Below are 22,696 nucleotides of genomic sequence, written 5' to 3' on the forward strand. Positions count from 1 at the left end.
CATAGGCTCCCCTGTCCCCCAGTCAGCTCAGGCTCCCCTGTCCCCCCAGTCAGCACAGACTCCCCTGTCCCCCAGTCAGCACAGGCTCCCCTGTCCCCCCAGTCAGCACAGGCTCCCCTGTCCCCCCAGTCAGCAAAGGCTCCCCTGTCCCCCCAGTCAGCAAAGGCTCCCCTGTCCCCCAGTCAGCACAGACTCCCCTGTCCCCCCAGTCAGCACAGACTCCCCTGTCCCCCAGTCAGCACAGACTCCCCTGTCCCCTCAGTCAGCTCAGACTCCCCTGTCCCCTCATTCAGCACAGACTCCCCTGTCCCCCCAGTCAGCACAGGCTCCCATCCCCCCAGTCAGCACAGGCTCCCCCCATCCGGGCTGTGATGCCACCTTTCCCCCCAGTCAGCTCAGGGTCCCCCAATCCGGGCTGAGGTCCCGCCTGTCCCCCCAGTCAGCACAGACTCCCCTGTCCCCCAGTCAGCACAGGCTCCCCTGTCCCCCAGTCAGCACAGGCTCCCCTGTCCCCCAGTCAGCACAGACTCCCCTGTCCCCCAGTCAGCACAGGCTCCCCTGTCCCCTCAGTCAGCACAGGCTCCCCTGTCCCCTCAGCACAGGCTCCCCTGTCCCCCAGTCAGCGCAGGCTCCCCTGTCCCCTCAGTCAGCACAGGCTCCCCTGTCCCCCAGTCAGCACAGGCTCCCCTGTCCCCCCAGTCAGCACAGGCTCCCCTGTCCCCCCAGTCAGCACAGGCTCCCCTGTCCCCTCAGTCAGCACAGGCTCCCCTGTCCCCTCAGCACAGGCTCCCCTGTCCCCTCAGTCAGCACAGACTCCCCTGTCCCCTCAGTCAGCACAGGCTCCCCTGTCCCCCAGTCAGCGCAGACTCCCCTGTCCCCTCAGTCAGCACAGGCCCCCCTGTCCCCTCAGTCAGCTCAGGCTCCCCTGTCCCCCAGTCAGCGCAGACTCCCCTGTCCCCTCAGTCAGCACAGGCCCCCCTGTCCCCCCAGTCAGCACAGGCTCCCCTGTCCCCCCAGTCAGCACAGGCTCCCCTGTCCCCTCAGTCAGCACAGGCTCCCCTGTCCCCTCAGCACAGGCTCCCCTGTCCCCCAGTCAGCGCAGACTCCCCTGTCCCCTCAGTCAGCACAGGCCCTCCTGTCCCCCCAGTCAGCACAGGCTCCCCCGATCTGGGCTGAGATCCCGCCTGTCCCCCCACCTTGTGTGTCTCTGACTCTTGTCATTTCTCCGCCAGTGGACACGACGCAAGAACACTGCAGGTCTTCTACAAAGGACTAAAGCGAGTGACACGGGACCTGCTCTCCGGGGTGAAGCCTGTGAGGACCCCAGACGCACGGCCTCCGAACACCGCAGAAAGAACAACAAGATTTTTACAGGTTGTCTTCAAGTGTTCCATCTGGAAGGGAAACGTAGCAAAAGAAGAAATACTTTGTTTACGTAAATGTTTTCCAGGACCCTTAGGACAGGTACCGATGAACGGGTTGCCAAGCCGACTCCAGGGACATGACACGTTTTGGGTTTTTTGTTTGTTTTGTTTTTAATCACCAGGGTTCTCTGGTGTGACAGGACGTGCTGACCTCAGCGTCCATCTCCAAGTCCTTCCGCTTGTTTCTTAGGGACATACACGCTCTCGTCTCCTGCCTTTAGGGAGGCAGCTCTCAGGGGATCGCTTCCTCTGTCCTGACAAGTTCGAGAGAACAGGTGCCGTGGACCATCCCCACGTACCCGACACGCTTCCCGGCACCGTGTGGACACGCAGACAGCCGACACGCTTCCCGGCACCGAGTGGACACGCAGACAGCCGACACGCTTCCCGGCACCGTGTGGACACGCAGACAGCCGACACGCTTCCCGGCACCGAGTGGACACGCAGACAGCCGACACGCTTCCCGGCACCGAGTGGACACGCAGACAGCCGACACGCTTCCCGGCACCGTGTGGACACGCAGACAGCCGACACGCTTCCCGGCACCGAGTGGACACGCAGACAGCCGACACGCTTCCCGGCACCGTGTGGACACACAGACAGCCGACACGCTTCCCGGCACCGTGTGGACACGCAGACAGCCGACACGCTTCCCGGCACCGAGTGGACACGCAGACAGCCGACACGCTTCCCGGCACCGAGTGGACACATAGACAGTTTTCTATTAAAAAATTCCCTAAACAAGACTCCTCCGACCACATCACGTTGACAGCACAGACAAGGAGGTTTTCGTGCCCAAGAGACACCTTTTCTCTGTCTTAGGAACGACTGCTCAGTGACAACACGGAGTACTGTCATCTGCGTCTTACCCGGGAACGCCGGCTTCTACCTGCACCGAGAGTGACCTGCTTTGTGGCGCGCCTGCTCAGCCAGGGGCAAGCCGGGCGGCGGACCATGCTTTCGGGCGAGGTGGGCAGAGGGTGACAGCGTAGCTGCCGTGAGAAACGCCCGCCAGCCCCCTCCCTCATCAGTTATGACTCCTCGTCATGAATCCTCGGTGGTCCTCGATCAGCCCGAGACGCAGGAGGGGCGTGCTCGCCGTCTTTACCCTCGACTCTCCCTGTTGCACTCAGCGTGGCGAGGGCTTCTTAACGCCGCGTGCCCCTGAAGCACGTCTGATTAGATGTACAGCCTCCGATGAGCTGCCACGGGGGTCAGATGAGTTCATCAGCCTCAGCACCGTCCCATCCTCACCGCCAAGCGCAGCGTTCATTCTGAACTTGCCAGGACCATGCTGGACGGGCCGGGGGCCGGGGGCCGGGTGGGGGCATGGCATCCGGGTCTGCGGCGTCAGAGGCTGAGAGGCAAGGCTGTCTGGCTTCAGGTAAAGAATGTGCACAGATGAGGCTGTGGGAGAAGCCGGGTCCTGAGGGTACTCCCATCCATCTCGTCCCATCAGACTCCAGCGTGGCTCTGCAAACGACCCAGCCCAGTCTGGGCTGAAGTCACGGGATCCTTACACAAAGCTCGTCTTGGGGTTTCTGTTATGACCCCAGAGCCTGACCCCACGATCACTGTAGGAGTTATTTAGAGTAAGAGTCGCTGGGTTAGTAAAGGGTGAATTAATAGAATTTTGAAGTGAGTGCTGGGACGTCACTCGGGAGCTCACCTAAGAGTCAGTCGTCTTTAGAGGGGCCAGAGCTTGTAAAGCTCCGAACCCCTTCTTCCCCCGGATTTCAGGTGGTACCTTGGCCTGTGACACCCACACCCTCTCGGGGTGCTGGAATCGCTGGGTTTCTGCTCATTGTGAAGAGCTGCTCTTCCCACTGGGCAAGTCCCCAGACCCCCCGTGAGAGCAGACATTTCTTTCTGCCCAGGCGGCTCGTCCTTCTGTGACTATGGTTAGTCTCAATAAAGATATTTTAAGAGAGTCACGTCCCAGAACATTTCACTCACATTTACCATTAAATAAAAGATTTAATTATAGCTCTGCCAAATAACAAATGCTCTGACTTGATCCATTGTTCAAAGGTAAACTCCATCTGCGAAATACAATTTTAACAAGGAAACAAAATCCAATATTGAAACCTCATCCACTTAGCGACGCAGCAAACATTGTTCAGAAATTCTGGTGGTTCTATAATCAAAGTTCGAGCCTAAAGCCATATTTTTTAATTACATAAAATGGATGATTTAATAATTAAGAGAAAATGAGTTGAAAGCAACCTCTGGAATGGATGAAAATACAGAGTACTACTAATCCAAGTGTCGATGTAAAGTAGTAAAATCTCCGGCTCCCGTTTGTGTGATGGGGACAGTATGGCCCTTTCCAGGTTGTTATAAGGACTCTAAGACCAAACGCGTGTAAACCGCTAACAGCAGTGCCCGGCACACGGAGGACGCCCAGGAGTGCTGGGCACGGGATTGGCCTCAGAACAGATGGTTCAGCAACAGGTTATGATAGAAGATCTTTGCCAGGGCATTAAATTGAGAGTAGAATGTACGCTCTAACTTGAAAATAGGGATAATTAATACAGACAGCATTAGCTCTTTTAAGGTAATTTTTCTAAGGGACAAAGGGAATGCAGATATATTCCAAAACATTTTATACATTATACGTATTATATATACAAAAATACATATGCATGCATATAAAATGCATAGGTGTACAATTGAGGATATATTCACACATACACACATATGTGTTATATATGCAAAGATATACTCATGTAGCACGTATAGATGAATGCCTAGACATATCTATGTGGGAAGCTAGACAGGCAGTTTATATAGGTGATCTTAGCTGTTCTATGAGTGGTCTATTTACAGGTCATGCAAAGCTACTTGGCATGACTGACTTGCTCTTGCTTTAAGAGAATGTGCTCACGCTGCCTGGCACACAGTAGGTAGGCCCTTAATTATCCACGGTGAACTTGTTTTACTAGTAGCTTTAATTTAAATAAATAGATAAATAAACAAAGAGGTACCACCTGACCAGGTGGTGGCACAGTGGATGGAGCATCGGATTGGGACCCGGAGGACCCAGGTTCGAAACCCCGAGGTCGCTGGCTTGAGTGTGGGATCATAGACATGGCTCCATGGTCACTGTCTTGAGCCCAAGCATTGTTGGCTTGAGACCCAAGGTCACTGGTTTAAGCCCAGGTCGTGGCCTCGAGCAAGTGGTCACTCACTCTGTTATAGCCCCTGGTCAAGGCGCATATGAGAAAGCAATCAATGAACAACTAAGGAGCCGTGATGAAGAATTGATGCTTCTCATCTCTCTCCCTTCCTGTCTGTCTGTCCCTATCTGTCCTTCTCTCTGTCACAAAAATAAAATAGTACCCACACATTGGGATTGTGACTGTGACTTCCCTTTAATTGAAAGGTAACAGTAACATCTCAGCTTCCTCCTAAACGCTAAGGGCACTGAGCACATCCATTCATCGTGGGGTCGGAGCTGCGCCCCCTGTGATAATGCCTAGCGCTCTCTTGTTGTGTGACGTCAGTGGCACGAATCGAGCCGTCAGCGATCCACATGCAGGCTCGGTGACATATTAAGGTGAAAAGGGACGAGCCCCCCCCCCTCGGCCTCAGAGATCTGCCGGGACCAGACGGAGACGGTGTGGGGAGACACAGTCATCCACGACGCCCTCGTTCCCATCCACCGAGCGGGCGGCGGACTCGGCCTGTCCACGCGTCACAGGCGCACGTGTGACAGAGCCGCCGTGCTGCTCACCCCTGGGGAGTCCGTTACGTGGCGCCACGGAAGAGCGGCAGCTCGGGAAACGTGCCCCGTCCTGTGTCCCTGCCCCGGGCTGCAGACGGACAGGCCGCGGGGAGCTCATCAGCACGGAGCACTCACCACATTTTCCGGCAAAGTGTTCGGCTCAACTTCCTCATTTTAAATGAAGTGAAGAAACACCAGCCCCCCCACCCCACCCCCACACAAACGGATCAGACTCTCCTGCCTTCGACAACCAAAGAATTTTAACTAAATGTTCATTCCTCCCATCCAGAAAGTCTAATGAGTATCGGAGGAAACAAGGGCATTTTTTAAAAGTTTGAGAGGATATTCAGAAAGCTGAAGGTTGATTTTCCCCTTTGATGATCAGTGTTCCTGATCAAAGAATAGTCAGTATATATATAAAAAAAGTTTTAAAATGCAAATGGGCTTTTCCCAGTGAATGGCCATCTCACTGATCACACCACGGCTTCCTCGCCCAGGGAACTTGCATTTTTATGTAAGAAGCCATTTTTTTATAAGGATTTTCTTTCTCTTTTATAACTTCAAAGCAATTCTACATCTAGATCTGCACCTTAAAAGAGAAACGCAAATGCACAAACCACGAGGCCACCCCAGGCGCTCTCTGTGGTGCATCGTTCTCCACAGCACAACGGTCTCCAACCTGAACGGCTGACGGCTCTCACTCCTGACCTTTCCGGGACACTTTGGACGGAAATGTCCGTTGTCCCGAGATCACTCTGTTCCAGGTACTCAGACAACGTGAGGCTCTGTCAGGCACCCCAGCTATGAGACACTTTCCACAAGAGACTCTCTCGTGCTCAAGACTGGCCACCGTTTTTGTCTGTTCTCAGTCTTGTATCATGTGAGACGTGACCCTGAGTGGTCGATCCCCAGGGGTCACCCCGCTGGACAAAAGGACAGGGCGGTCTTCCCAGGTGTCCTGGACCAAACCCTGAGCTGGCCTCCCTTCCGTCTCTGCGACCCTGGCCACTGCCCCACGTCTAGCTAACGGAATCGCGAAGTCCTAGACGTTCTGAGAATCGCGGGAGTCCCCGTGCGGGAGGCTCTGGGACCAGCCTGGAAGCCGGGAGGGGCCCAGGACTCGTCTCCCAGGAGCTGCGACCGCCACGGTGTGTGAACACCCAGACACGCATGTCCAGAGCCACACGCGAGCCAGGACTCGTCTCCCAGGAGCTGTGACCACCACGGTGTGTGAACACCCAGACACGCACGTCCAGAGCCACACGCGAGCTGGCCAGGGTCCACGCAGACCCCTCCAGGACTTGTCTTCCAGGAGCTGTGACCACCACGGTGTGTGAACACCCAGACACGCACATCCAGAGCCACACGCGAGCTGGCCAGGGTCCACGCAGACCCCTCCAGGACGTCTCCCCTCTTTGGAGAAGTGAGTTCAAACCAGGGAGAGAGTTTAGGGTTTGTTCTACTAGTCGTGAGGACGGTTGGGGGGACTGAGTTGAGGGGACGTCTGACTTCCATGTGCTGCAGAGACCGGGCAGGCTGCAGGGGGAGGGGGGGAAGGGGATGGAGGTGGTCTCAGGTGCAGGTGGCGGGGACGAGGCCTGGCGTGGAAGCGCTGGGCTGTGGGCAGGTGTCTCTGTGGGTGCTGTTGACCGAATGTGAATGGAACACAGGGAAGAGAGGGGTGAAGGAAGAATGAAGAGGGATGCCCCCCTCACTCCGCTGACCTCCAACGCGGGCCTGGCTTCCGCTAACCACAGACACACTTGGGAACGTCACTCAAGTGCTGTGTTGCACTGGCATCGATTCCCACCATCACCGCGCAGCCTGACCTGTGGCCGCGGGGACCTCCGAGGGGCGGTGCACACGTGTTTCTGTGACGACCAATCCCACTGGGTGGCTGCAGGCTGTCAGCATCTGATACTGTTATTCACCTCCTGCTGGGCTTGTAAGGAGAACGAGGCCTCTCTGTGGGGTTGTCGTGTCATTAAATGCTGGAACAGAGACGGACGTGTGGCCCAGTCCGATGTCCAGATACCGTTCACAGAGCAAGCTGATGAGCACCAGTATTTCAGAGGCCGCACGCCTGTCCCTGCCCAGCCCCGTGTCCTGCAGGCAGACTGACCCGGGCTGAGCACACGTCTCTGTCTCTGCACTGGTCATCCCGTCCGACGGTGGTTCCCATCAGGACAGTCTGTCTAGGCTCCTGTGTGCACCGCGGATCCCGACGGCTGGGCCACAACTCACCCACCTTTCTACGCCGCCGGCTGTCAGCGAGCTGCCCCACAGGGCACAGACCAGGGGGTGCCCCTCCCGGCCGGGCATGCCTTTAGCTCCCCACGCCCACGAGCTCCCTCACACACGTTCTCCTTGGACTCCAAAGCATTCTGGCTGCTTCCTTGTTTTAGAAACTCTCTGCTTCTCTTTCTCTAGCCCCCGACCCCCAATTAAGCCTGTAAAAAGCAAGGCTTCTTTCCCAAACAATTCTCACGGAGATGGCTCTTGACCTCAGAGCTCCACAATGCCCACCTGTTTACCGGGGGGCAGAATCTCCTGGCACTGGCATTCTGTAGACCAGGCTGCAAAAGGGGCTCCAAATAGGGGAATGTGTGTGTGCATATAATCACCACACCCCGTTAGGGGTGGCTGCCAGGTGTGTGTATAATCACCACACCCCGTTAGGGGTGACTGCCACGTGTGTGTATAATCACCACACCCAGTTAGGGGTGACTGCCACGTGTGTATAATCACCACACCCCGTTAGGGGTGACTGCCACGTGTGTATAATCACCACACCCCGTTAGGGGTGACTGTCACGTGTGTGTATAATCACCACACCCAGTTAGGGGTGACTGCCACGTGTGTATAATCACCACACCCCGTTAGGGGTGGCTGCCAGGTGTGTGTATAATCACCACACCCAGTTAGGGGTGTCTGCCAGGTGTGTGTATAATCACCACACCCAGTTAGGGTGACTGTCACGTGTGTGTATAATCACCACACCCAGTTAGGGGTGGCTGCCAGGTGTGTGTATAATCACCACACCCAGTTAGGGTGTCTGCCACGTGTGTGTATAATCACCACACCCAGTTAGGGGTGGCTGCCAGGTGTGTGTATAATCACCACACCCAGTTAGGGGTGGCTGCCAGGTGTGAGTATAATCACCACACCCAGTTAGGGGTGGCTGCCAGGTGTGTGTATAATCACCACACCCAGTTAGGGTGTCTGCCACGTGTGTGTATAATCACCACACCCAGTTAGGGGTGGCTGCCAGGTGTGTGTATAATCACCACACCCAGTTAGGGGTGGCTGCCAGGTGTGTATATAATCACCACACCCAGTTAGGGTGGCTGCCACGTGTGTGTATAATCACCACACCCAGTTAGGGTGTCTGCCACGTGTGTGTATAATCACCACACCCAGTTAGGGGTGTCTGCCAGGTGTGTGTATAATCACCACACCCAGTTAGGGGTGGCTGCCACGTGTGTGTATAATCACCACACCCAGTTAGGGTGGCTGCCACGTGTGTGTATAATCACCACACCCAGTTAGGGGTGTCTGCCAGGTGTGTGTATAATCACCACACCCAGTTAGGGGTGACTGCCACGTGTGTGTATAATCACCACACCCAGTTAGGGGTGTCTGCCAGGTGTGTGTATAATCACCACACCCAGTTAGGGGTGTCTGCCACGTGTGTGTATAATCACCACACCCAGTTAGGGTGGCTGCCACGTGTGTGTATAATCACCACACCCAGTTAGGGTGGCTGCCACGTGTGTGTATAATCACCACACCCCGTTAGGGTGGCTGCCAGGTGTGAGTATAATCACCACACCCAGTTAGGGTGGCTGCCAGGTGTCCGTACGACTCATGAAGACGTAAACACTGCTCACGTTTGCACTGCACAGGCATCCTGTCCCCCACGTCTGGGAAGAAGCAACCCCATGTTGTGGTGATGAGCTCAGGGCTCCTGCACACTTCATCAGCCCGGTACACGACCGGCACGCCCGTGAGCCCCCCTTTAATTAATCTGAAGATCACGCTTCCCAACGTCAAAGGAAACACTGGCCCTGGCCGGTTGGCTCAGCGGTAGAGCGTCGGCCTAGCGTGCGGAGGACCCGGGTTCGATTCCCGGCCAGGGCACACAGGAGAAGCGCCCATTTGCTTCTCCACCCCTCCGCTGCGCTTTCCTCTCTGTCTCTCTCTTCCCCTCCCGCAGCCAAGGCTCCATTGGAGCAGAGATGGCCCGGGCGCTGAGCATGGCTCTGTGGCCTCTGCCTCAGGCGCTAGAGTGGCTCTGGTCGCAATATGGCGACGCCCAGGATGGGCAGAGCATTGCCCCCTGGGGGGGCAGAGCACCGCCCCTGGTGGGCGGGCCAGGTGGATCCCGGTCGGGCGCATGCGGGAGTCTGTCTGACTGTCTCTCCCTGTTTCCAGCTTCAGAAAAATGAAAAAAAAAAAAAAAAAAAAAAGGAAACACCGCTGAGGCCACAGCCTGAATAGTCAATGAGAGCTCTGTCTTCAGGGAAATGGTTTCACGTGGCTTTAAAGATAATAGAGGCATCTGTGCAGATCAGGCGTTTTCACTAAACTCAGAGAAGTCCCTAAAAACATTGACAATGGGAAAAAAATGATATTGACTTTATCGAAAAATGGAAAATACCTTTAATTAAGTTTTCAGTTCATTGATTTTGTATTAAATATAGTTTGAAACGAGTGTCATTTTTTGTCACATTCTCTTTTAGCCAAATAGAAACAGAAGCAGGGAGAGAGTGTGGCATTGGGGACAAAGAGACATGCAGGTCGATGGCACAGAACAGAAATGCAGACGCAGACCCTCCCACACAGTCAGCTGGTCTGAGACCACGGAGCCAACGTGGTAAATATGGGGGAAAAGCCGTCTTTCAACGAACGAAACAACTGGGTCTCCATGCGCAGAAATGATTATAGACATAAACCTTACACCAGGGGTCTCAAACTCAACTCAGCATGTGGGCCGCAGAGCAAGATCACAGCTGTTCGGCTGGCCGCACTAGGTCTACAAAAGGCAACTGTTACGCAACACTTTTCTCACTGCAGTTGAAAACAAAAAAAAATCAGTACAAGCACAATCGTACATGCAGTTTACTCAGTGTCACAAAACGACCAGAAACTGTAGTTCGCATCACAACTGCTATTAACTAAGCCAATATCTAGCTAGGATGCTAGAGAAATGAAAAATACAAGTAGGCCCCTAGGCTTACTTAATTTTATCCAAAATATTTTGAACTTCGTGGATTAGTCTGCGGGCCACACAAAATTGTTCGGCGGGCTGCATGCGGCCCACGGGCCATGAGTTTGAGACCCCTGCCTTACACCCTTTACAAAAATTATTCTAAAACCGATCCTGCACCCACACGTAGAGCAGGACACTCCCAGAGGAGGAAATAGGAGAAAATCCCAGTGACCTTGGCTTTGGGGACAACTTTTTAGACACAACACCCAAGGCACGTTCCCTGAAGGAAAGTCTTGACAAACTGCTCCATCAACATGAAACTTCTGCTCTACAAACAGCTCTGTGAAGAGAATGAGGAGACAAGCCAACATCGTGGGGGAAGAAAACGTCTGCCAAAGAGGTAGCTCATCAGAACTGTTAACCAAAATAACAGTAAATAAATAAAGACTTTAAGACACAACAATAACAAAACAAACAACCTGATTGAAAATGGGCCAACGACCTGGACAGACTGCTGGGCAGCAGAAAGCAGACAGAGGGCAAACAAGCCCACAGGAAGAGGCTTCACATTGCAGGTCACTGCAAAAATGCAAATTAAACAACAGCGAGACACCATGAGGCGCCTAGCAGAACGGCCAAAATCCCAACACTGACAGCACCAAGTGCAGGCGAGGACGCGGGGCGGCAGGCATCCTCGCTCACTGCTGCTGGGAACGCAGAATGGTGCAGCCGCTGCGAAGAGAGGTTGGCTGCGGAGAGAGGTGGGCGGTGTCTTCCAAAGCTCAATATCCTCTCAGCATACTATCCAGAAATCGCACTCCTCGGTGTGTAGTCAGGTGAACTGAAAACTTAGAACCACACGAAAACCAGCACACAGAGGCTCTTAGCCGCTTCACTCAGAATTGCCCGAACTTGGAAGTGAGCAGGATATGACCTTTGTAGGTGATGGATAAACTGTGGTCCAATCAGGTAATGGAATATTATTCAGCTAAAAATAGATGACCTGCCAAGCCAGAAAGATATGAAGGCACGCTACGTTCACGTGACCAAGAGGAAGAACCTGATCTTGAAAAGGAGAAACATGCGGTGTGTTTCCAAGTCGGACACTGTACAGACAGAGCGAGAGGAACAACAGAACAGTCAGCAGTCACCGGGTGGGACACTCTGTACAGACAGAGCTGGGGGACAACAGAACAGTCAGCGGTCACCGGGTGGGACACTCTGTACAGACAGAGCTGGGGGACAACAGAACAGTCAGCGGTCACCGGGTGGGACACTCTGTACAGACAGAGCTGGGGGACAACAGAACAGTCAGCGGTCACCGGGTGGGACACTCTGTACAGACAGAGCTGGGGGACAACACAACAGTCAGCGGTCACCGGATTGTTGTCGGGGGAGGAGGGGGTGAGCGCACAGAGCACGGGGTGCTTACGGCACTGGCACGACCCTGGGGGCCCCGATAATGGACACGGATCATCATACATGTGTCCGTGCTCACAGCGTGCACAGCTCAGAGTGCATGTGCTCAGGCACCAACTTGGGGCGATGAGGACATGTGTCCATGGGGCCATCAGCTGTGACCACCATGGGGGGTGTTGGTGACCAGGAGGCTGGCCTGTGGGGGTGGGGCGTGGATGGGAAGTCTCTGTACGTTGTGCTCAGTTTTACTGTGAACCTGGAGTCGCTCTGAACAAGCAAGCTACTTTTCCAAAGGCAGAACCAGAACTTACATCTACAGAAGCCCTTGCCGTTCACCGTCTTTCTCGGACAGTCTATACGTTCAGAACGGGTTTTCCTTGGAAATGTAGCACAGGGGTGCATCTTACGCACAGCACCCCGAGAACAGCAGCAGCAACAAAACGCCGCTGTCTGCGTTCTCCCCAAAGCCAGAGGCATCCACGGCTGAGGGCCAAGCCTGACGTGAGGACCAGCAGGGGTTCCAGCAACTCAACAGCCGCTCGCTGCCCTGATCACCGTAGCGAGTATAAAAAAATATGCCGAAAGGTAGTTTACTACTTCATGCATTTACTACTTAGGTAAGAACAAGAAAAGAGGTACACAAAACTAGGTTATAAGTTTTTAAATATTAAGGAAAAAATATTAAATAATACCTAACAAAAAACAATAAAAGTCTAGTTTAAGTTATTGCCACATTGCTTCTTCACTGGCCCCCTCACTTGCAATTTTTCTCACCTAGAGACAGTCCACACGTGACTAAGGGCACTTAGAATACGCCGTTGCGCAGGTGAACATTAAAAAAGAATAAGGAATGTAAATGTGTGATTTCTACATGGGGTGGCTTCCCAGGCGCCCCCCTGAGAGAACCCTGATGACAAGCACCATGTTAACAACCGGTTCACCGAACTCAACACAAAATCAGGCGTCGGTTCTCCTGAACCGGTGAGAACCGGCCGGATCCCTCCGCCGGTGAGGACCGAGACTGGACCTGTGCGAACCGGCCGGATCCCTCTGCCGGTGAGGACCGAGACCGGACCGGCGCGAACCGGCCGGATCCCTCCGCCGGTGAGGACCGAGACTGGACCTGTGCGAACCGCCAGGATCCCTCCGCCGGTGAGGACCGAGACCGGGCCGGCACGAACCGGCCGGATCCCTCCGCCGGTGAGGACCGAGACCGGGCCGGCACGAACCGCCAGGATCCCTCCGCCGGTGAGGACCGAGACTGGACCTGTGCGAACCGCCAGGATCCCTCCGCCGGTGAGGACCGAGACCGGGCCGGCACGAACCGGCCGGATCCCTCCGCCGGTGAGGACCGAGACCGGGCCGGCACGAACCGCCAGGATCCCTCCGCCGGTGAGGACCGAGACCGGGCCGGCACGAACCGCCAGGATCCCTCCGCCGGTGAGGACCGAGACTGGACCTGTGCGAACCGCCAGGATCCCTCCGCCGGTGAGGACCGAGACTGGACCTGTGCGAACCGCCAGGATCCCTCCGCTGGTGAGGACCGGGACTGAGCACCGTGACGCTCTCCCCGTGATCCCAGAGCCTGCCGAGAGCAGGGGTCGCGGGGCTGGTGAAGAGAACGGGGGACTTCGAACCTGACAGGGGTGACACCAGACCCCAGTTCCCCACCTGAGTAGCTTCCACTCCATCTGCAAGGTGACCTGTGTCCACCTTCTCACGGCTCTGATGAGCGGTACAGATAAACGATTGAAGCATCTGACACGGAACAATCACTTTAAAAATTTGGCGGGCTTTATTATTAACGCTCTCTAAGCTCTCTTCCGAGGTGCTCCTATCATAAACCACCCAAAATACATCTGTGTTACTGCCGTCTGTGCGGTTAAGCTCTTAACTTGAGAGACTACTTTGAAATAGGCTTGACCTTTACTATAATATATACACCAAGTGATCTTGTTATCCTGGCTTCCTGCACTATTACATAATTATAATAAAACAGTGCTTTATTGAATAGAAAATAACTAAGAAACATGAGCGTTGTCTTAAGGGTGTGTAACAGACTCAGAGGAAATGCAGTAATTGCTTCCCAGAAGAAGTAGACAAAAATGGCAGGAATAGAATTAAAATTCAGGAGGTAATGTTCAATTATTTCCCATAAACATTTACATAGTTCTGTCTAAGAAGCTTAAATATATTTTTTAATTTTTAAAAATTCATTTTAGAGAGGAGAGAGAGAGAGAGAAAGGGGAGGAGCAGGAAGCATCAACTCCCGTATGTGCCTTGACCAGGCAAGCCCAGGGTTTTGAACCGGCGACCTCAGTGTTCCAAGTTGACGCTTTATCCACTGCGCCACCACAGGTCAAGCAGCTTAAATATATTTTTTTTTTCTTTTTCATTTTTTTTTTTTTTTGAAGCTGGAAACAGGGAGAGACAGACAGACTCCCGCATGCGCCCGACCGGGATCCACCCAGCACGCCCACCAGGGGCTACGCTCTGCCCACCAGGGGGCGATGCTCTGCCCATCCTGGGCGTTGCCATGTTGCGACCAGAGCCACTCTAGTGCCTGAGGCAGAGGCCACGGAGCCATCCCCAGCACTCGGGCCATCTTTGCTCCAATGGAGCCTTGGCTGCAGGAGGGGAAGAGAGAGACAGAGAGGAAAGCGCGGCGGAGGGGTGGAGAAGCAAATGGGCGCTTCTCCTGTGTGCCCTGGCCGGGAATCGAACCCGGGTCCTCTGCACACTAGGCCGATGCTCTACCGCTGAGCCAACCGGCCAGGGCAGCTTAAATATTTTTAACATGACCAAGCTACTGTACACAAAAGTGGCCAATAAACTAATTTTACAGTTAAAGACTACAGGGGCCCTGGAAGGAAGGCTCAGTGGATAGAGCATCATCCAGGTGCACCAAGGTTGCGGGTTCAATCCCCCATCTGGGCACATAGAGAAGCAGTCAGTGAGGCCACAACCAGGTGGAAAGAGTAAGTGGAGCAGTGAGCTGATGCTTCTCCCTCTCTCTCTCTCTCATCAAGGAGAAAAGAGGACTGGATCCTTTGTGTTACCATTTCAAGAGGAAAACTATTATGTATGTGTCAATAGTACGCCGTTTTCCCATAGTTAGGAACCATGCAGTTAGATTTCCAATGTGAGGTTCATTTTGATACAGCTGCAAAGAAGACCTTGGAGTAAATTGTGTGTGCATACAATTGCATGTGTGTGAGTGTGGACATTTGTTCTCTTTGGCTTTGCATTATGAACTTGATCATTTTTTTTTTAGAAGTAGACTTCTAGAAGAATCCAAAGTTTTGACCCTTTGTAAGATTACATATATATGTGTGTTACTCACACACACGCAATAAACCCTCACTTAACGTGGTCAATAGGTTCTCGAAAACCACAGCTGTAAGTGAAGTGATGTATAAGGAACTCACCACAGGCTCACGGAAATAAATAAGAGTTTAGTGTCTATTTATGGTCACAAAGACATTATCAATTTTCTTTTTTTTTTTTTTTTTTTTTTTTTTGTATTTTTCCGAAGCTGGAAACAGGGAGAGACAGCCAGACAGACTCCCGCATGCGCCCAACCAGGATCCACCCGGTACGCCCACCAGGGGCAATGCTCTGCCCACCAGGGGGCGATGCTCTGCCCCTCCAGGGCGTCGCTCCTCCGCGACCAGAGCCACTCCAGCGCCTGAGGCAGAGGCCAAGGAGCCATCCCCAGCGCCCAGGCCATCCCCGCTCAAATGGAGCCCCGGCTGGGGAGGGGAAGAGAGAGACAGAGAGGAAGGAGGGGGTGGGGGGTGGAGAAGCAAATGGGCGCTTCTCCTATGTGCCCTGGCCGGGAATCGAACCCAGGTCCCCCTCACGCCAGGCTGACGCTCCACCGCTGAGCCAACCGGCCAGGGCCCATCATCAAATTTCTTAATAAAGACCCCAAACATGTCTCATATTACACATTGAAATAAATGTGAGCTATACATACATTTAAGGAAGATTAATGAAATAAGTGAGATCATTATTTTTCAACCTGCTTCCTCCAGTTCTGGGTCTCCTGTGGCCAGAACCCCTACTGGGGACCCTACTGGTGACTCCTGAGGGTACAAGGTGGGAATGTCCCCAGGACAGGATGGCTCCTGGCAGAGCCACACGCCCAAGCCCACGTCACTCAGAGAGCAGTGAAGACACGCCCGTGCAGTGCGTGTGCACGTCTGCGGGGCATGGGCAGAACCCCCAGTCCCAGGAGAACCCCACGCAGACCTGGGGAGACCGGGCCAACTCCACAGACAGGGGCTCCGGCCAGGGGCCAACAGTATTTTTTCTCATCAATATTATAACAAAACGACATTGAACAAAACAGTGCTCCCGGTGAACCTGCTATACTACTAACCGCTTTCCAGGAAACACGCCCCGTTTTACACACCAGGAGTGACCGTTCTAGGGCGCATCGATGCGTCACACAGAGAAGGTAATGTGTAAACACTCCGGACACCACCTTGGACCTCAATGAACTTAGATCAGACGGGAGAGGAGGAGGAAAGAGAGCTGACTTGTTGCCAGGGTCATGTCTCAATTTCCTCTTCGTTTCCTGTCCCCAAACTGCAGGTGGCAACAGGGCCCGGTGTGTGTTCCGTCCGCACGTCCAGTCCCGATGCCGTCAGCACCACTCTATCTGAACTACCCTCCAGCGTGTGTGTGCTTGTCTGGACCGGCTGCAGGGTTCTGCGTGGAGGACACGGGCCGTGAGGCCACCGTGCAGCAGCCCAGCGCTCACACGCCGAGGCTCTGGGTCCAGGGGTCTCACCGGGGACGTCGCTCCCGAGGAGACCCACTCCCCTCACTTACGTTTACAGGTGGGTGGCTTCCCTCGGTTGCTCCACAGCCCGTCTTCCTGGCACACGGCTGTGGCGTGCTGACCGGCGTCCAGCTGGAAGCCCTCGTGACACTGGTAGGTGACCTTGCTCTCCAGAGTGAACTCGTTCCCCGTGAAGGAGCCGTTTCCGGGGGCCTCCGGGATTCCACAGGACACAGCTGAGAAGACAGGAAGCCGACACCATGTTACGTCTCCCCGAGCTCACACCACCGGCCCCCTCCTGCCTTCCACTTCAAATGCCTATAAAAATGTATCTCTTTCTACGTCAGATACACCGTATACCGTGCGTGTCACACCCATGTCACAGCGTTAGGGAACTGAAGGGTCAACCAGGACCAACGGAAGACGGCCCAGAATGGAACGGCGTCAGGAGACGGTTCCAGAGGGGATGTGACGGCCGTCCTGGTCACTCTCACCGGCCGCTCAGGCAGACGAACAGGAGCAAGGGGTTCATGGTCCACTTCGCCTCATACGGGGGTGGGGGGAGGGTGAAGTAATGTCTGCACAATCACAACATTAACCAGTGTCGACGCCTCGGCGTTCCGCAGTGACCCACAGGTCTCCAAAGCCGCCCTCTTCTTCCCCCCTCCCCCCTCCCCAGGGACTCGCGTTGCTGGACATTCTGTTAAAGGCGCATAAGGTGGCCAGGTCCACCCACGCATCTGTGACCACAGGATCGATGATCTCACAGGTTATCTGTCCGGGGACGGAGCCTAGGGGACTGAGACGCGGCCGGGGCCCAGGGGAGACGCCCAGGCGGAAGGCTGGCCCCGGAGGTCTGTGCGCGGCAGTGGGGGTGGGCCCGGCCAGATGGGAACGCGGGCCCGCGGGGAGAGAAGCCGTAAGGCACCCACTGCGCGCGGCCGGGTCCAGCAGAAGAAGCGCCTCCTCCTTCAAGGTGCCAGCTCTCAGCCAGCCTTCCCCGGGAGGAGGCAAAAATACGTCCTCGGCTACACGACCACAGGCTCCAACAAGAGCAAAGGGGAGCAGGGCAGAGGGGTCCACGCCCAGCAGGGCCCGCCCGGTTCAGGTGCAGCTGTCCCGGAGAGCTCGGCAAGGACTCGGCGCAGGCCCGACTCTGACTCGGCCCACACTTAGGGCACTCAGGGCATGCCTTTGAAATGCAGAGCGTCAGAAGCTTCTCCCACACCGATTCCCAGAGAACTCCGCACACACAGCTGGAAAGGCTGGTAGAAAGAGTTTGCTTTTACAGACGAGGAAACTGAGGCTCAGAGAGACAAGAATGACCTGTCCGGGGTGTCACAATCACAGTGACGTTGTGAGAAACCCTTGGTCACAGAGCGGATCTAGGACCCCCCTGTTCCCCCCCACCGAGGTCACCTTGTAATCCTCAACAGCCCCTGGCACCCTATGGTTTAGCTTGTACTGTGTTGCTGTTGTTCGTTGTTCTTGATGGGACATGCAGGAGAAGTAGAGGAGAATGCAGGGAGGGGAAGAACCCAACCCTCGGAAAGTCCTCGTTCCGGAACCTGCTTCGTGCTTACCGGACACGAACTGTTTCAATCACCTGAAACATGCATGCAGTGTGTGTGCATTCCAACAGACACGAAACAGAAGGGGCCGCCCTGGTCCGACACGGAAGCCGAACACTCCTGCTTCAACGGAAATCAGACGGAGTCATTCTTCAGTTCAGGCTGGCGGACGAGGGCGGTGTTCCGCTCACCTCGAGCACTGGGTCCTCTACACATATTTGAAGCGGACAATAAAAGTACGTGGTAGTTTTGGACCAAAATACACAGACGCTATTTCAGACAAAGTATTTATCCATGAATGACCGATGGCTTGGCCAAAGCCACCGCTGTGGAGGTGACGTGTGGAGGTGAGCACGTGTCCAGTGCAGTTGGTGGCCTTTTCAATGTCACCCCACAGCGTCACGAGAACCTCGGTCCCTCGCTGTCCCTCTGAGGTTCGGCTCCAGGGACCGTGTGTTCATTCCCACGCACCTTAATCTCTCCTCCGCTCACCGAAGCGTGCGCGGGGTCCAGTGTCCTGGCACGTTCCCGTCTGGGCGGAGCAATGATGAAGTGACTTCTCTGGCCGGTGAAAGGGGGAGACGAAATCCCCCTGGAAGAGGGGTCACGCCCAGGCGGCCACCACCAAAGAGCTTTGTAACGAACCTTCCCCACTGACTCTGGAGGGTGATGTCACACGTGAGCCCTGATGCCAGGGGCTTGAGAAGAATCTATTTCTGTCGTCTCATGGACAATTAGAAATCTTCACCTGCCCTGAGCTGTGGGTCTCAGCCCCTTCAGTGTCTTAACAGTAAGCTATCTGGGCCTTAGCTGGTTGGCTCAGTGGTAGAGTGTTGGCCTGGCAGGTGGATATCCTGGGTGCAATTCCCGGTCAGGGCACACAGGAGAAGTGCCCATCTGCTTCTCCACCCCTCCCCCTCCTCCTTCCTCTCTGTCTCTCTCTTCCCCTCCTGCAGCCAAGGCTCCACTGGAGCAAAGTTGGCCCGGGCACTGAAGATGGCTCCATGGCCTCTGCCTCAGGCGCTAGAATGGCTCCGTGAAACGGATCAATGCCCCAGATGGGCAGAGCCCACCCCCCTAGTGGGCATGCCGGGTGGATCCTGGTCAGCTGCATGTGGGAGTCTGTCTCTGCCTCCCTGCTTCTAACTTCAGAAAAACACAAAAACAAAACAAAAAGCTATCTAACAGAACTTGAAATAGGGGTTTTCAATTGATGGAAAATGTTATTCTACCACTTCTGATCCAGTGAAGACGGGCGGCTTAATTCTCACAGGCTTCTAAGTTCAGACGTACGGGGTGAAGGCAGTTTGCTGCCAATGTCTACGATGTGTCCCTGTAATTCCTTCATCCCACGTGGTCTTCATGACTACTAGGTAGCAGATATTGTACAGATCACTTTTTACAAAATGTCAGTTAAATATAAGCAGTTTTCAAGGTCTGGGGTGTTTCCCTCATGCTGCTGTAGCGAAAGGGAACACGTTTCTCAGCCCCTGATTGAACCACCAGCACCTTGTCTCCCAGCAACCTCAGCAAATGACCACAGACCCACCTGGAACACTCGGTTCTGCTCCAGAGCACAGGCTCTGAGTCAGACTTCTGAACGGGTTCCTGACTCTGACCTTTGCCACCTGGGTGACCTCTTTATTGGATGCTGACCCCTCACTCGCAGGTCAAAAATGCCCCCCTCAAAGGCAAATGAAATACCACGTACCGATTAGCTCTGTGCTGATACAATGAAGGCACTCCATAAACTACAAAACAGTATGATTACTACCAACACGCACTCACAACCTATACCTTTGTTTTGGGGAAATGCAGGGAAGAGTTGCATGATCACATTCCCACAGCAGAACCTCTGAGTGACACATCGCGTGTTACGCTTGAGCCCCGACCGGGGCCAGTGCTCAAGGGAGGGGACAGCAGAAATGTCACACCCTGCCCAGGCTCGTGTCACCAGCCTTGGCCACACCGGGTCTGGGTTTCGGAGGAGCTGGTGCCAGTGTCACCAGCCTTGGCCACATCGGGTCTGGGTCTCGGAGGAGCTGGCGCCAGTGTCACCAGCCATGGCCACACCGGGTCTGGGTCTCGGAGGAGCTGGTGCCAGTGTCACCAGCCATGGCCGCACCGGGCTCGGGTCTCGGAGGAGCTGGTGCCAGTGTCACCAGCCATGGCCGCACCGGGCTCGGGTCTCGGAGGAGCTGGTGCCAGTGTCACCAGCCATGGCCGCACCGGGCTCGGGTCTCGGAGGAGCTGGTGCCAGTGTCACCAGCCATGGCCACACCGGGTCTGGGTCTCGGAGGAGCTGGCGCCAGTGTCACCAGCCTTGGCCACATCGGGTCTGGGTCTCGGAGGAGCTGGTGCCAGCACTGGCCCCTCGGTGACGTGCCACTGTGTCTGCAAAGAACCACCCTTTGGATTTCTCTATATCCAAATATATTTCATTTCCAATGTCCAACCACCGGCCATAGATAGATGTACGAATGACCCGGTTAGAAATAGGCTTCTAACTTCTAACTCTGAAGGAATAAAAGCCACACTGAACGTGAACATGAATGGTGACACTTCCAGACCCCTTTCCTTCTGCCTTTCTTTCTTTCTTCCTTATTTATTTTAATTCTCCTGTCTTCTCTGGTTTCCCAAGGACTTCCTTAGAATAATTGGATACTAAGCGACATCTTACCTGATGCTTAGCCCGCACCCAACCCGCCACCAATCCCGTGCCGAGGCTGAGACAGGAACTCACAGGGACAGTGGAGGTCAGGTGCTGGTCTCCTCACTAAGCCAAGGGGACCTCACAGACCACACCATTTTTATTCATTTTGTGGGGACAGGTGTGATGTCAGACAGTTTAAAAAGAGAACGTATGAGCTCAGAGCACTAGAAACATCCCCGCCTCGGTCTGGAGAGATAAAGGCAAGGGCCGGGAAGGAGGGGAGAGGAGGTGACGACTCCGTCTCTCAGATGTGACCCGAAATGGCCGGACACAAGGCGGCGGTGACATGGAAAAGGTGGGTGACGGGATTCAGGCGAGGTTCCGGGACCTGCTCTGAACCTCCTGAAACTAGTTAGCACATCGTCCCCAGAGGAAGAAAGGAGCGCGTATTAATCTGAAACAGATACAGAGGCCATGGAAAGGTAGCCAGGAGGTCAAGCACACAAGCGGCTGATTACAGCGAAAGGCCTGACGTGGCAGCTGGTGGCCACACTGGACGTCCCAAGGAGCAAACCCCGTCATGGTGAGGCCGTAATAAAGCGACTGTGTCCCCCACAGGAAGGCACGGGTGTGAACGTTTTTAAAAAAAGTCTTTTCTTAGGAATATAAAACTAAGTGTCACTCAAAAAGCAAGTCCTCAGAGAAAGAGGACGCTCCATGCCACCTCTGAGCTGGTTCCTGTCCCTGTCTCAGGTCTGGAGGGACCTTGATGGACACTCAGCCACAGAAGGGCCACACCTGCACTAGGGCTGGTGTCCGGGGAACCTGTATTCTGGGCAGACCTTTGTCTCATGGGGGGAGTGGGATGCCATGATGACAAGGTCATCTGTGCATGACAAGTCACCCAGACATCCCTGCTGGTTCTGATCACGGACCAGGCTCTTAGCTCATCCCAGCAAAATAAGGATAACGACAATTGTTTTACGTGGTCACCTGGCCATCAGGGGTGACAGCGTTGCAGCACAGAGTCAATGGGTATTCCAGTCGTCCTCTTTTCCTTCCTTTATAAGGTGAGAGGAGGAGGGATAGTGAGGCAGACTCCTGCATGTGCCCCAACTGGGATCTACCTGGCAACCCCAACTGGGGTCGATGCTCGAGTACTGAGCTATATTTAGTGCCTGAGGATGATGCGTTCCAACAAAGCTATCCTCAGTGCCTGGGGTCATGCTCGAACTAACTGAGCCACTGGCTGCAGGAGGGAAAGAGGGAGAAAAGAGGGAGAGAGGGAGAAGTAGATGGTTGCTTCTCCTGCATGCCCTAACTGGGATTGAACCTGGGACGTCCATACACCAGGTTGATGCTCTATCCATTGAGCCACCAGCCAGGGCCTTCTTTCTAAGTGAAAAAACAGAGCAGCAAAGAGACCAAGCTGCCTACAGAAGGGAGGGAGCTGGTGATAATACTGGGGAATGAAATTTTTGTTGCATCCACAAAAACACTTGTTCTCACCTAATTCGAGTGTGCTGATCTCAAATCTGACATTAATCTTTCTCTGTAAGCTACAGTTTTTCTGCAATTCAAAATTTTATGTTTTCATCTTATTGTAAAATTTTCAACATTTAGTTTAACATAATGAAGTAGAATGTGTTCTTGGGCATCATCTTTGTGAAAATATATTAATTTATATAATGCGGCAAACACACTTATACACTAAAAGATATGATTGCATCAGAATCTGTCTACAATTTCGAAATAGAACATATTAAATCAGTTATTTTAATCATAAAATTTGTGTAAAACTTATTTAAATTCTATTCAGGCAAAAATTTGAGTTTGTAGCTCTTGTGTTTGTGTACTTGTTGAGGACAATCTTGTTTGATGCTCTAGCAGTAGTCTGCTCA

At 54.0% G+C, this 22,696-nt stretch overlaps 1 protein-coding gene across 1 annotated transcript in view; it reads right to left on the bottom strand.

Annotated features, from left to right (window-relative positions):
• CSMD1 (CUB and Sushi multiple domains 1) overlaps window positions 1–22,696 on the bottom strand; it is a 1,658,614-nt gene that overhangs the window by 73,847 nt on the left and 1,562,071 nt on the right. Inside the window, exon 50 of the mRNA XM_066237815.1 lies at window positions 16,622–16,807. Coding sequence (XP_066093912.1) covers window positions 16,622–16,807 — 186 coding nt within the window. The remainder of the gene's footprint in view (window positions 1–16,621; window positions 16,808–22,696) is intronic.

The sequence above is a fragment of the Saccopteryx bilineata genome, chromosome 6, assembly GCF_036850765.1.
Source record: "Saccopteryx bilineata isolate mSacBil1 chromosome 6, mSacBil1_pri_phased_curated, whole genome shotgun sequence".
In the NCBI taxonomy this organism is placed as follows: domain Eukaryota; kingdom Metazoa; phylum Chordata; class Mammalia; order Chiroptera; family Emballonuridae; genus Saccopteryx; species Saccopteryx bilineata.